At 38.8% G+C, this 13,184-nt stretch overlaps 2 protein-coding genes across 3 annotated transcripts; both read left to right on the top strand.

Moving 5' to 3' along the window:
- Positions 1–139: 139 nt before the first annotated feature.
- On the top strand, positions 140–4,521 carry cops5 (COP9 signalosome subunit 5). 2 transcript variants are annotated; one of them, XM_030755998.1, is made up of 8 exons: positions 141–437; positions 681–915; positions 1,686–1,814; positions 2,253–2,318; positions 2,581–2,666; positions 2,809–2,920; positions 3,630–3,778; positions 4,215–4,521. In XM_030755998.1, exons 1-8 carry the CDS (start codon positions 301–303, stop codon positions 4,303–4,305), a joined length of 1,005 nt encoding a protein of 334 aa, XP_030611858.1. In that variant the 5' UTR covers positions 141–300; the 3' UTR covers positions 4,306–4,521. The 2 variants fall into 2 exon arrangements, with proteins under 2 accessions (XP_030611859.1, XP_030611858.1); XM_030755999.1 differs by lacking the exons at positions 2,581–2,666; positions 2,809–2,920 and having other exon boundaries at positions 140–437.
- A 2,398-nt stretch (positions 4,522–6,919) lies between these two features.
- ppp1r42 (protein phosphatase 1, regulatory subunit 42) lies at positions 6,920–12,665 on the top strand. Its single transcript, XM_030757057.1, has 8 exons — positions 6,920–7,002; positions 7,677–7,881; positions 7,968–8,134; positions 8,219–8,357; positions 9,262–9,378; positions 10,934–11,051; positions 11,219–11,352; positions 12,190–12,665. The coding sequence occupies exons 2-7, from the start codon at positions 7,750–7,752 to the stop codon at positions 11,347–11,349; spliced, it is 804 nt and encodes a 267-aa protein (XP_030612917.1). The 5' UTR covers positions 6,920–7,002; positions 7,677–7,749; the 3' UTR covers positions 11,350–11,352; positions 12,190–12,665.
- Positions 12,666–13,184: the final 519 nt, after the last annotated feature.

Genomic DNA, 13,184 nt, shown 5'->3' with positions numbered 1-13,184 from the left:
GGGGGGGGGGGCTGATATAGTCATATATTATTGTCATATATCGTTATATTTTACCGTTAAAAGATGACATACCGTATAAACATATCAGCGGTATATGTGTGTAATATGAAGACAAACGTCCCCGTCGATTTCACGTTTTTACGTTGGTATCGCTTACTGTCATGGCTCCTTGAACGAGTGGATGTTTGCAGCTGAACGATATCAAAATCTTTGGGGGAAGATACTGCTTTTCTCCGCTTTTTTAAGCAGAAATTGTTTTGTTTTTTTTTAACGGCTCGATTTTTGTTTAGATAAATTATTATGGCGGGCAGCAGTACGGCTCAGAAAACATGGGAGCTGTCCAATAGCATGCAGGAAGTTCAGAGCATTGACGAAATTTACAAATATGACAAAAAGCAACAGCAAGAAATACTCGCTGCGAAGCCGTGGACGAAAGAGTGGGTGCTAAACTGCATTGTGGTATTTAGGTTTCTGTTTGAGTGCTTAGATGATTGCCGAGCTGCGGTATTTATATTACATGTTGTTTCTCGGTAGTTTATTGTTGGAACATTACTGGTAGCTTAGCTATAAATTAGCAGACCGGTCTCTGTGTCAGTAGCAGCAGAGCAAACTGTGTATGTGTATCTGCTTAATATTATTGAATGTGAATACAAATACATTTGTCATTCTTCGCCCATTAGTCACCACTACTTCAAGTACTGCAAAATCTCAGCTTTGGCCCTGTTGAAGATGGTGATGCATGCCAGGTCCGGAGGAAACCTGGAGGTGATGGGCCTCATGCTGGGGAAGGTGGACGGTGAAACCATGATCATCATGGACAGCTTTGCTTTACCCGTGGAGGGCACAGAGACCAGAGTCAACGCCCAGGCGGCCGCCTATGAATACATGGCTGCCTACATCGAAAATGCCAAACAGGTGGGACATTGACTTCCACACACATGAAGAGCATTGTGTTTGATTTATGACTGAGGAACAAGGAACAGAACTACACTCAGCTCAGACACTATCTCAGTTAGTAGTGTGATACTTTCTGAATAAGAGTGTTTCAGCTATTTTAGAAAAGTTATTGCCTTTGTAATGTGAAAAAGATATTTACAGATTAACAGGATTTTTGACACCATTACTGACTTTTGATAGTATTAATTTATGATAAACACATATAACCAGATTATATAAATGTGTCTATCTTTAGAGGTTTTTCTATGCTGGGTATAATATAACTTATCTCTATTTCTTTTCAAGCAATCTGTTGTAGTTATTGTTTCAAACCAAGGAGCAGGGCTACAGTCTGGATATATTGTAAGGTTAATAAGCACTCTTTAGCTAGATTATCTATAAACCATTTTTCAGTTGTGTAAAATTTATATACAGTGAGGTCCCTGTTTAACATACACTATGCAGTATTCTTAATGAATTCAAGTGACTGTATATATGATAACAATCATACTCTACTAATCATACTTTAATTCTGGTCCGCTGACAGTTGTTCGAGGTGGTAATCTCCTTAAAAAACAAAACAACTATAGGAATAGACTACTGCAGGCAGAGATTAAAATAGCAAATTAAAAAACATGTCAAATGCAATGATATTATTGATCAACACTTAATACTGTGTATATATATATATATATATATATAAAGTCATGCTTTAAATACAAGCCTTCATATAATCTCCGGTCCTTCAGGTTGGCCGGCAGGAGAATGCTATAGGCTGGTACCACAGTCATCCGGGCTATGGATGCTGGCTCTCAGGCATAGATGTCAGCACTCAGATGCTCAACCAGCAGTTTCAGGAGCCTTTTGTTGCTGTTGTGGTAAGACAGGAAATAATAACCAGTTTGATTTTAAGCTAAAGGTTTTTTTTTTTTTTCTTCTTTTTTTTTTTTTTAACTTTTCCTTCTATTTTCCCACTTTTCAAATGGAGCTCAAGAAAGTTTTTTTTTCCTTCCAGGTATAATGATTCCCATTAATGTTGGTGTAACTGAGAAGGGGGGAAGATTATTGATGGATGAGTTGTAGATTTGCATGTAGTACTGATGAATATTTTGCTATTGCAACCATATATGCTATTTACACTTCATTTGGTTTAGCGGTGCTTAAATGCCAGGGGGCATCATGTTATTAAGTGTGTATTTTCAGCACACTGACAGCCCCAGTAAAAAGGTTCCTGGTGGCCACATTTGAGTAGTCCCTGGAGGTTTGCCTGACCCCTGACTTTGTTTTCCTGTTCTACTGTATCTTGCTTCCTACAGATCGACCCCACTCGGACTATTTCTGCAGGGAAAGTCAACCTCGGTGCCTTCAGAACATACCCGAAGGTAAAGAAAGCAGTATATAGCAGCAGTCCTCCTTTGTCTTTAATAATTAAAGTCACAAAATATCAGCTTTTTTATTAATGTATGTTGTGCATAGCTGTTTTTGGTTATCTTGGTAGTTTTTAAATACTGGTTTTATTGTTGTATATTTGTTAAAGCGTATAATTATAAATTAAGACCCTGTCATTTTCTGTCACTCTGGTTACTTAATTCCTTAATGGGTTATTAATTGCTAAGTTTTTAGTATTTCCTTTTGGATTCTTAGGGTTACAAACCCCCCGATGAGGGACCCTCAGAATATCAGACTATCCCCCTGAACAAGATTGAAGACTTCGGTGTTCACTGTAAACAGTGAGTATTTATATATGCTGTAGTATTGTACCAGATTACTTATGCAACATGTACTGCATCATTTTTCACTGATTACCTTAATTTCAGTACTTGTGTATATACTTTTTAGTTCAACCCAACAATTATTTTTTTGTCCTTTTAGGTATTACGCCTTGGAAGTGACTTACTTTAAGTCCTCCCTCGATAGAAAGCTCCTGGAACTCCTTTGGAATAAATATTGGGTTAATACTTTAAGTTCCTCAAGTCTCCTCACGGTATGTAGGGCACTTCAAAAATCAAAATGTTTGCTATTTGTTTGACATTTTGATTTATGGTTAATTATTACTCTATAACTCATTTAGACATGTGGTCACCAGCTTGTGATGTCATGATTTATTGCAGCTTATTAGCTAAGCGTCCGTGTTTGTTGATCTTAGTAATAAGCTGTATGTGAACTTTTTGACAAAGGAGATAAGTATTAAAGGTGGAACAGACTCCAGTGATGCTCCTTTTTTCCCTTGCTGTTCATTCGAAAGCCTGAAAGCCCCCCCCCCCCATGTAAATTTGCATTGTGGCTGCAGCAGCTCTGTCCTGAGCTTACATAGAGTCTAAATAGGCATCAGGCTTGTCCAAACAGTTGGCTCTTTGGCATTCTGGATGAAGATGAATTGACTAGATGTCAAGAACAAGCTGCGCTATGGGTGATGGGCTTTGTCAGTTCCTACACTGTCACTCCAGTCAGGGGGGCCCCTTGTCATTGTGTTGTAATTACCTTTTCTACCATAAACACGGCCTCACCTTAAGCAAACCTTTCGCTGACTGCTTTTCATTCACCACAACCCACAAAGTGTCTCTCTGGCTTTTTAGACACATTTGTAGCCATTCTGTCAAAAAAAAAAAAAAATTGGGAAAATCTGTTATCCAGCTTTTGTTGGCAAATTGTGCATGAGTCAGTTTCTGTGTGTTTGTGTGTTGGATGGTCAGAACTCGGACTACACCACGGGCCAGGTGTTTGACCTGTCAGAGAAGCTGGAGCAGTCGGAGGCCCAGCTGGGCAGAGGCTGCTTCATGCTCGGATTGGACACGCATGACAGGAAGTCTGAGGACAAACTGGCCAAAGCAACACGAGACAGGTGGGTTTTATTTCAGAAAGGCTGCACTCCTAAAATTAAATGTCAGCTTAATTTATTTTAGGAACTATAACTTAAGTATAATATAATGTGACTGGAAATGTATAAAAAATATCCCATTAGATGCTTTGAAGAAAGTGGTTAATGGCGTTGCTTTCAATTATTGAATCATATTTTCTACCTGTGTGATATATAGTATGACCATTGACCTTATAGCTGACTTATTTTCTGTCATTTCCACCAGTATTTTCGGCTTTAGTTTCTGTGCTATCTGATCCTCAAGTAGAGATACATCCACTACGAATATCTGCAAACAGCAGTGTCGCTATTTATTGCAGAAGTCCACTCTAAATGTCATCTCTCTTTATGCTGCATCTGTTTTTTGTTTTTTTTTCTGGATTAAATGCTAATCTTCATTTTTCACTGTGGTTTATTTTAGCTGTAAGACAACCATAGAGGCAATTCATGGTCTGATGTCTCAAGTCATTAAGGACAAACTCTTCAATCAAATCAACACATCTGCCAATTAAACCAGAGCCACAAGCCATTTGAATTTCACCTGGAAATATGTTCTTGTGCATGCCCGGCGCTTAGTGATTTATGGTGTGTTTAACTATTAAGAGTAGCATCATCTTTGGTTTATCTTAGGAGTGCTTTTCTATCCTTTTTTTTCTTTCTTTTTTTTCTCCTTCATGTAAGTAAGAAGTAGAGGACACATGCAAAAAAATAAAACTTTAAATAAAAAAAGCAACATTTTGTGATTTTTTTCTTTTCACATAATTCAGCGTGTAGCTGGGATCGGTGACAGTTTCAGTTGAAGGTGGATTAGATGAACACTGCTCTCCAAATATTTAGTCCTTAACACATAATGTATATTCTGAATGCCTGAGGCACGGCAACATCTTTTCGCACATAGCACTGCTCAGCACACCATGTAAATAACACACCGGTGTGATCACATTTAACGCTCAGTCTCACCCAGCACCGGTCAGTCATTCAAGTGGTGTAGCCTGTCATAGCATTACATAATGGAACGACAAACTACAGCTTCTGCTTAGGCTCAGCGGGAATCGACTGCCGTGTGTGGGACGTCTCTGCGGAGTCGCTCCCAGCGCAGTTTGGCTCTCAGCGGTACGCTCTGGCAGAGCGGCCACCTCGTCAGGTTGTGGTGTGGCAGTGATGCAGCGCAGAAACAGAAGCCGTGCACACTGGAGTCCATTCACCCTACGCGTCTGCTCTCCATCGAAGCAGACGTTTTCCTAGTCTGCCTTTCTTTTTTTACTGCTGCTTTGGCCTGGATTTGTGTGATCTCTTTTTCTATGGTATTGTAATGGCTAAATGTATATTTTTGATGTCATGTATTGCAGAGGCGAGAATCCCAGTAGGACAGCGGAGGTGCCTGTTTTTTGTTATAAGCATGAGCTTTGGCACCACTTGCTATAATGATTTTACTTAACTGTGATTTAAGCCGTGTCTTAAAACAGAGCATTTTTGGTATACTGGACTATGAAAAATGAACTTATTAGATTAATTTAATGTAGTTTAGGAATATGAAATTGTTGAATAAGGTTAAGAGTGCTGAATAGCTCATGTTTTTGCCAGTTATTTAAATGTATTACATGGCTGACTGTTAGTGCTGAAGAGGTATTTAAAGTATGCACTTCTAAAATAGTTTAACCTAATGTTGAGTCTTTCATGATTTAAGAAACATGTTGAACTTGTTGGATATGTAAATATTGTGATTACCACCAGATGGACATTTGTATGCATGAATAAAGCTGCAATAAGAACATTTATGTAAACTCTAATCAAGACAAATTGTGGGCAGCAAAAAAAAAAAAAAAAATTAAACCACTCTTTTCAGCAATTCTCTAATTCCAAAGTATGTTCCCCATTAGTACAAAAAGTCTATGCTGTCTATGCAAAATAAAATTCTGACAAACGTTACTCAAATTTTTTATTACATAGCACTATTTTACAGTGATTTGACAGATAGTCAGATATCTGTTGTCTTCCAATAGGCTGTGTAGATCTAATGACCACTCTAATCAGGAGATGGTAACTGCAGTTAGTTAGTGAGAAGAACTCAGCCCATAAGTATGTGTGAAGAAGATGAACCCTGCTGGACGAACTGCACTTCCTCCCCACCAAGTGCTCCTGCACAAGCAGAGGCAAGTCCCTCCCTCACATGGAACCCAGGTCATGACATGATATAGATTAACATTGGATGGATCACTGGGATTAATGGCACTCTGTCCAGACTTGGTATGTTGTAGTAATAAAATAACTTAAATGTTTTCAAGTTTGAGTGTGAATTTAGTTCAAAGTTTTTTGTTTTTTAAAACAAGGCCATTGCACTCAATTGTTTTTTTAATGACTGAAAAGTTACACTACAAAATAGTTCAAACATTCCTAATAAATTCCTAAATATACTAACAAATTTGGGGCTTTATATATTAATCATTGCCTTCTTTCAAACCTTCCTGTTAGAAGCCATTGTGCCATCTTGAAAAGCCTCTGGTCACTTACTGGTGTAGTTGAATCTGAATTCATTTAGATTTAGCTGTCAAAAAAACTGCACGCATACAAGGAATGGAAGCTGGTTTCAGCTACTGAAAAAACAAAAAAGCCAGGGAGAGCTAAATTTCTGTTATGTCAAAATATCGACTTAATGACAAAGTATCTAAAATTTTCGAGTTACTTATGAGCAAGTCAAAATTCGGGGATACAAACATGAAATTTTGACATACAGATGGCAAAAAAAATTGTTTTTCAGTGGTGGAAACAAGCTTGCATAATGAAAACTTGCTCAAAATTTTGACTTAATAACTTGAAATGTGGACTCGGCTGTGCCTGACTTTTTTCTGGCAGTTTTTGTTTTTTCGAGTAGCGGAAACAAAACATTCCATAGTATAGGCATTCCATAGTGTATATATATATATATATATATATAAAGCTTAAAAGTTTACTGGCTTTGCCCTTTTCCTACAGCTTCACTTCCATCGTCACGTTTGCTGTTCAGGATTTTTGAGTGGCATGCGTCCCAGAGTTACTTAATCGCTCACTTCCGCTTTGCCGGTGTTGCGCCAGTTTCAGTGACCCGTGGAATTCTGTGTTTTACTGACGCTACTTCCGTTGTTTCCATAGAAACCTCAAACAAAAAAACCCAGCTCGCTTTAAAACCGCTTGAAAACTCACGTTTTAAAACCCGCTGACGACATAGAAAGGTAGGAAAATGTAATTAACACTTTTATTATTTATGAAGAAATTTAGCTTAAGTGCATCTTTAAAGCGAAGCTAGCTATGATGAAAATAAATAAATTGTAATTAATAGACAATGATCCCATCCCCAGCTTTCACTTTGCACTTTATCCACTTCAGTATGTTACTCTATCCCTTATGCACTGCTATGACTGTGGACTTTCTTTGACAATGACAAACTGCTGCCCCAAAGTCGCTGGAAACCACAGGCCCAGGAGTGTTTGAGTGTAGTTAGCCTATAGCTTATCGATCAGTGTGTAGTTTTCCCTACAACCCCGATCTGAAGCCTTGAGATCAAGCGTGGATGATACCTGCTGTCACATCACTCTGCCTTCCTCTTCCCAACACTGTGTACATGTGTCTACACATGCAGTTACATAAACAATTAAGCCTAATACATAAGGAAAGTAAACTCAAAAAGTACAATTTTATACCTCAGTGTCAGGTCAAACTAACACGAAAGCCCCGTGTAAACAGGATAAAAACACGATCTTCACCCAAACCATGTTATGTCCCATTATTTATTTCAAACCACAAGATGATTAGGTTTTAGACCACTGAAAACTCTGCACTAAGATGATTAGAAATGCTTTTTCATCAGCAAATATTCAGAAGAAACATTTGTCTGTTTTACACACAGTCACTTGCTGCAGGCTGAATGCTTGGCTGAAGCTGAAAGGGATCCTCTGAAGTCGAGACTGTGACAAGCCAACATGGTACTTCTGAGCGTAGATCTGATTGCTAAGTCTAGGAAGCACTTCAAAAAGAAAAGGGGCCTCTCCTTCCCAGAGTACCTTAAGACACTCACCCACCTCCACTTTTCCAACAAGAATATTGAAGATATTGTAAGTGGTCAATATCTCCACTTCTTTAATTCTGTTTTTTTTTTTCCCATTATCGCTCTTTAATGCCTAATTTTGCTGATTTTTAGGGAGATCTCTCAATGTGCACAAACCTCACCGTTCTTTACCTGTATGATAACAAGGTTACATACATTAGAAACCTCGACTTTGCCTCCAGCCTCACGCATCTCTATATGCAGAACAACAGCATAACTCATATAGATAATCTCCACTATCTGCAGAAGCTCTCTAAACTGTGAGTAAGGTTCAACTGATTGGTGATAACCATATGAAGTGGGAGGTGTGTGTGAACATGTGTGTGATTTTTGCTGCTCTGTAGGTATCTCGGGGGAAACAGAATTGCTGTGGTGGAGGGCTTAGAGCAGCTCCTTCAGCTCAAGGAGCTTCACTTGGAGAATCAGAGGCTGACACCGGGGGAAAAGTTGCTCTTTGACCCCAGGACACTCCACTCCCTTGCTGTATGACCTATTTTTCCTCTGTTTAGCTCACTAATAGTATTAGAAAAAACATCGTCCACACTTCTGAATAGCTTCAGTTCTCTTTGTTTGATTTGTTAAGTTATCGAAAGGCCAGAGGAAGGTCTAATAACCTCTTTTCATACACGAAGATGTGTGTGGGCTGTCAACCCAGTAGGTTATCACATCCAGTGTAAGAGAGATCTGAGATTTCCCTGAGACGAGTGATCCGTGTAAAAGCAGTATTGTGCGGGGCTTGATGATGTCAAAGAGATCTCTGTTGCTCCCTCTGGTCTGACAAATCAGTTGAGTCTGTTTGCTTCGTTTACTGCCCATGCTATGGATAAACACACCAGAAGTCTCAGCTTCTTGTTTGTTTAGATAAATTAAAGAAATTGCTGTGCAAATTTAAAGAGTTCCAGCTTTTTATAAATGAGCCATTGTGGAACTTCAAACCAGGGTGAATATTTAGCAACTGCACTACACACAGTCTGATTTGGATGTGATCCTAGTAGCTTAAAAAATTTAAATTATATATATATATATATATATATATATATATATATATATATATATATATATATATATATATAAATTACAAGAAAATAAAGAGATAAAAGTAAATGTATTCTGCTACAGTAGTGCTCCTCTGCTTCCTTTATGCTCTGACATATGGTATTGCAGATATTTTCTTTGGGTTGGTTCGCATGATTTTTGCCTTTTCTTTGGAAGTTGTGTTGCATATTTGAATAACTGTGGTTTAATATGGGGTTGATTTGCCCATAAGGAACATGTATCCTATGTACTTTAAAGTTCAGGATGTATCTGTAGTAGTCTGTCATTATACTGACTGTAACATGAACTCTTCTCTCTTCATTAATATGAATTCTGTGAATTCTTTGCTCAGGAATCTCTGTGTGTCCTGAATATTAATAACAACAATATCGATGATATCACAGACCTGGCAGTGCTGAAGGAGCTCCGGCATTTTTCCGCTGCAGACAATAAGTTGTGCAGTATAGAGGTAAATATACGTTTTCAGGACTTACTCAGTGGCCATTCACGCCTTCCGCTGCAGTGTGACTGAATCAGAAACTGAGTGCATGTGAAGTCAAAGTAAATACTATCCCATCACGGCAACTATGCATGCCTGATCAGGTCAGCATTAACATTGTTCCGTAGCTTTCTGCACTGATGTGTGAAATGATATGGAGAACAGGGCTGTAAGGAACTAAATCCTGCAAATCCCGCCAGAGCTTCCCAGTCTCCACGACTCGCACAGGGTCAGAATTATTCAACAAATCAGCGAGCCGTTCCCCTGAGACTTTTCTCGCTGACAGCTTTAAACAAGCACAAGTTTCTCCCTTTCCTTGGAAGGTTGATTTTTCCTCTCTGCCCTGGAATCGTCTATTTGATGTCCCAAACCCTCGGTGTATCACTTTATGAGATTTATTAGACTCCCTGACGCTCTGATGGCAATGATGTCTCTGTTTGAATTCATCTGTTAACTGAGACGGTTGATGGCTTTATTTGAAAGGGTATAATTATTCTTTCTTATTGGCATTTGACAACAGGGTGACGCAGTGAAAGCACTTTGTAGTTGACTTTACTGCCTTCTTAAAACAAGGGACTTTCTTTTAAGATCGTCGATGCAGGTAATTGTTGTACACGTGTCATTTTTTTAGCAGATATCTCCTATAATTTATACAACCCGTCTGCCACTATTGATTGTGCAAAGACAGCCCTCTAAAGGATCAATTCCTTCTTCTGCACCATTTGGTCAGAGTCCAGAGGAAACATTATGGATTTTTAAAATAGATTATGACAGGCAGTCAGCCTGGGTGACAAATGGGGAGCATCTTCAGAGGCAGTTAGCAGTGCGCGGGGCAGAGAGGACAGGGGAATCGAAGCTCTGGTCAAATACAGGTTCATAACTGGCCCATCATTAGTGGAAGCGAGCCAGCCAGCCAAGCTCAGTGAGCATCCAGCCTCTGCTGTTCTTCACGCCCCCGCGTGGGGGGCAATTTGGCGCTGGGCTCCTCTTCAGTGAGGGCCTTCTGAGTGACGGCCCTGACACGATCATTTATCAAAGCCTGGGAGCGTGTGGTGCTCAGGGGTCCCCCTCTGAACTGATTGCGGCTCAAGCTGGAAAAGTGGAAGCGCTTTGGCCAAGACAGGAAGGCAATGAACAATCAGAGCGTGTCCAGAGAGTATTCATATTTCCAGGCTTGGATTAATGTGCCTTTAGATAAACATACAACTGCAGGCTACTCGCTGGAGGAGCCAGCCTCACACTGCCCCAGGAGGAAACTTGTAGTTACATGACACCGGCGACACTGTTTATTAAAACAGACTGATGTGTTGTTTATGCACTTTCTATTGGCCCCTTGTGCTTCATATTACCATTCACTCACACCTTACTTTTGTTTTTTTCAGTGATCGTCTGAATAGTAATGATAAAATTGCATTTTATTTGTTTTAAACAGACTGGACGATTATTTCCCGTTTAGTTAACGAGGATAACTTTGGTTCAGACACGAGAGATTAAAGCAGATTTACTGCTCCGTGTTTGTTTTCAGGAGCTAGAAGATGTGTTCAGCCACTGGCCTCAGCTCTCTCTAATGGATTTGAGTGGAAATCCGGTGTGCAAAAAACCAAAGTACAGAGACCGCCTGATAATCGTGTGCACAAGCCTCGGTAATATGATAATCATTTGTTTACTCCATTCAACTGTAATTTGAAAATACTCTTTTTTTTTTTTTTTTGCTTTTACTTAAATTTAACACCACTCTGATAAAATCAAAATATTTACGATGATCACTTTTAGATTTTTAATGTATGTTTTGTTAAACAATTTCTTATAGAGGCTCTTGATGGAAGGGAGATTAATGAATTAACCAGACAGTTTCTTATTAACTGGAAAGCATCCAGGGAGGCCAAGAAGAAAGAAAATAACAAACACACCATGCCTGGATCACTCGTCCTTCTCCTTTAACAAGTAAGTAAATCACTACAGTTAAAAAAAAAATCTATAACCTTCATGTGAATAATCCACCTCCTTTAGTACAATCATTTTCTTCCTACTTTTTTGTTAGTTCTCTCTTTCATCTTTAAATGGTCTTTTTAGTCCCATCAGGGTATTAAAAATCTTCTAATATGTACAACAATTAAACCATATTATCACTTTTTAGTTTAATGTGTAAACCACACCTACAAAAAAAAGAGGTCTGGATTGAGTTTTACAGAAATTGCTCAGGGCTCCGGGTGAGCTTGCACCCATGCAAATTCCAGTAGTCGTAGAAGTATTTAGCTTTGTTTATATTTCAGATGACTTTAACATGGGTCAAGATCTACAGCCTGGTTACAGCCATGCTAACATGCAGAGGTGGAAGCCACAGCAGTCTCTCAGGTCCAGAATCACAGATTAAGAAAGTCAACGTTTGGCACACCTATGTTGTGGATTTAACTGCAGATATTAAAAATTTGTGATGAAGTATGTACAAAGCTATCTTACAAAATGAATATCCTGTAAGATGAAATGTGCAAAGCGTCAGTGATTAGCACTGATGGGCTTGAGCTCACCCCACATCTTTAAGTTCCCCCAAACATCACAAAGTGAAAATTGCTAAATTCAGATTTATTGTAGGGGATATATATATTTTTTTTTTACTTTCTTGTCCTTCCTACCTTTTTTCTAGAAAACCTGGAGTGGATGGTCAGTTTTACTCAGATTATATAAGATCAAAGTCATTTACTACAGTTTGGTCACAGAATCATTACAGAGCTAGCATTTATTTGGCAGCCTTTGATTTTCTTTTTCTCTGTGGTCTTCTAGGGCAGGAAAATTCCAGGTTCCTATAAATGGACTCCATCGTGTTGCCGTCTCACCGGCTGTCTGCAGTCATGTGGATGCTTAAAGACAAATCCTATCAGTCCACCAAAATCTTCACATCATCCACACGTACAAACGAGCGGGAGCCCACAACTAAACGTGCTTCTGCTTTATTTAAGCATCTTTAAGCAAAACAGTTAAATAAAAAATATATAGAGAGAGTAATTTTTACTGCTGTTTTATTCATAATTACATTTTTTTTTTGTCTGATGATTTAAATAATCAGTCCACCTCATATTGTTAGTTGCTATACATTTCCTGTGATGCCATTTTTCTTCTAAATGCATGTCAGCAAATAAGTGAACCTGGAGATGCAGAGTGGCACACTCTAAATGATCGCTCTGCTTTATTATTACAAGTCTTTACATTATCCAAAGCTAACATGGTGTGCTTCTATTTAAACAGCTGTGATAAATGATTCCGTCCTCTTTTATAACAAATAAAGTAACAACGCGGATGTGTTTGTTGTCATTGTTGTTACTTTGAATGAGTTTGTGGGAGCCACGTGGGCACGTAACCCTGAAAGATGCGGGATAATTAGGGAAACAAGCTTACTTAACCTTCTCTTACTTCTCCTTATAATTAGTGGCCCCGAGCAATACTGTTACCCCATCCTTACAAAAACAATGTTTATTAAGAACACTCCGAGGATATACATATTCTGAATAATTCCTTTCATTAATTTGCCGACATCTCTGTTTGGAGCCCTGAAAATCAGAGTGATTAATTTATGAGTCTCGCAAGAATTTCCTCAATGCCTGCCTGTTGATTGCACTGCTGGAGTTTATTTATTAGCTGTTCCAATGAGCTTGCAATTCAAGACGCTCTGGCAATTCGTCAAATGTTTTGCATATCATCTTACCCTTGTCAGTTTGGCTTCATGGTCTATTGCAAATAGCGTTTTGGTAGACCTGCCTTTTGTTTCTGACCTTAAGGAG

Source organism: Archocentrus centrarchus, chromosome 20, assembly GCF_007364275.1.
Source record: "Archocentrus centrarchus isolate MPI-CPG fArcCen1 chromosome 20, fArcCen1, whole genome shotgun sequence".
Classification (NCBI taxonomy): domain Eukaryota; kingdom Metazoa; phylum Chordata; class Actinopteri; order Cichliformes; family Cichlidae; genus Archocentrus; species Archocentrus centrarchus.
This window is presented reverse-complemented; position numbering and strand designations above follow the sequence as displayed.

Excerpts from the sequence above, each read along its gene's own strand:
- cops5 (XM_030755998.1), top strand. The coding sequence starts at position 301 with ATGGCGGGCAGCAGTACGGCTCAGAAAACATGGGAGCTGTCCAATAGC. Across the intron at positions 2,921-3,629 it reads GTTCCTCAAGTCTCCTCACG|AACTCGGACTACACCACGGG; the intron begins GTATGTAGGGCA and ends TTGGATGGTCAG. Across the intron at positions 3,779-4,214 it reads GCCAAAGCAACACGAGACAG|CTGTAAGACAACCATAGAGG; the intron begins GTGGGTTTTATT and ends GGTTTATTTTAG.
- ppp1r42 (XM_030757057.1), top strand. The coding sequence starts at position 7,750 with ATGGTACTTCTGAGCGTAGATCTGATTGCTAAGTCTAGGAAGCACTTC. Across the intron at positions 8,135-8,218 it reads CTGCAGAAGCTCTCTAAACT|GTATCTCGGGGGAAACAGAA; the intron begins GTGAGTAAGGTT and ends GCTGCTCTGTAG. Across the intron at positions 11,052-11,218 it reads AATCGTGTGCACAAGCCTCG|AGGCTCTTGATGGAAGGGAG; the intron begins GTAATATGATAA and ends AATTTCTTATAG.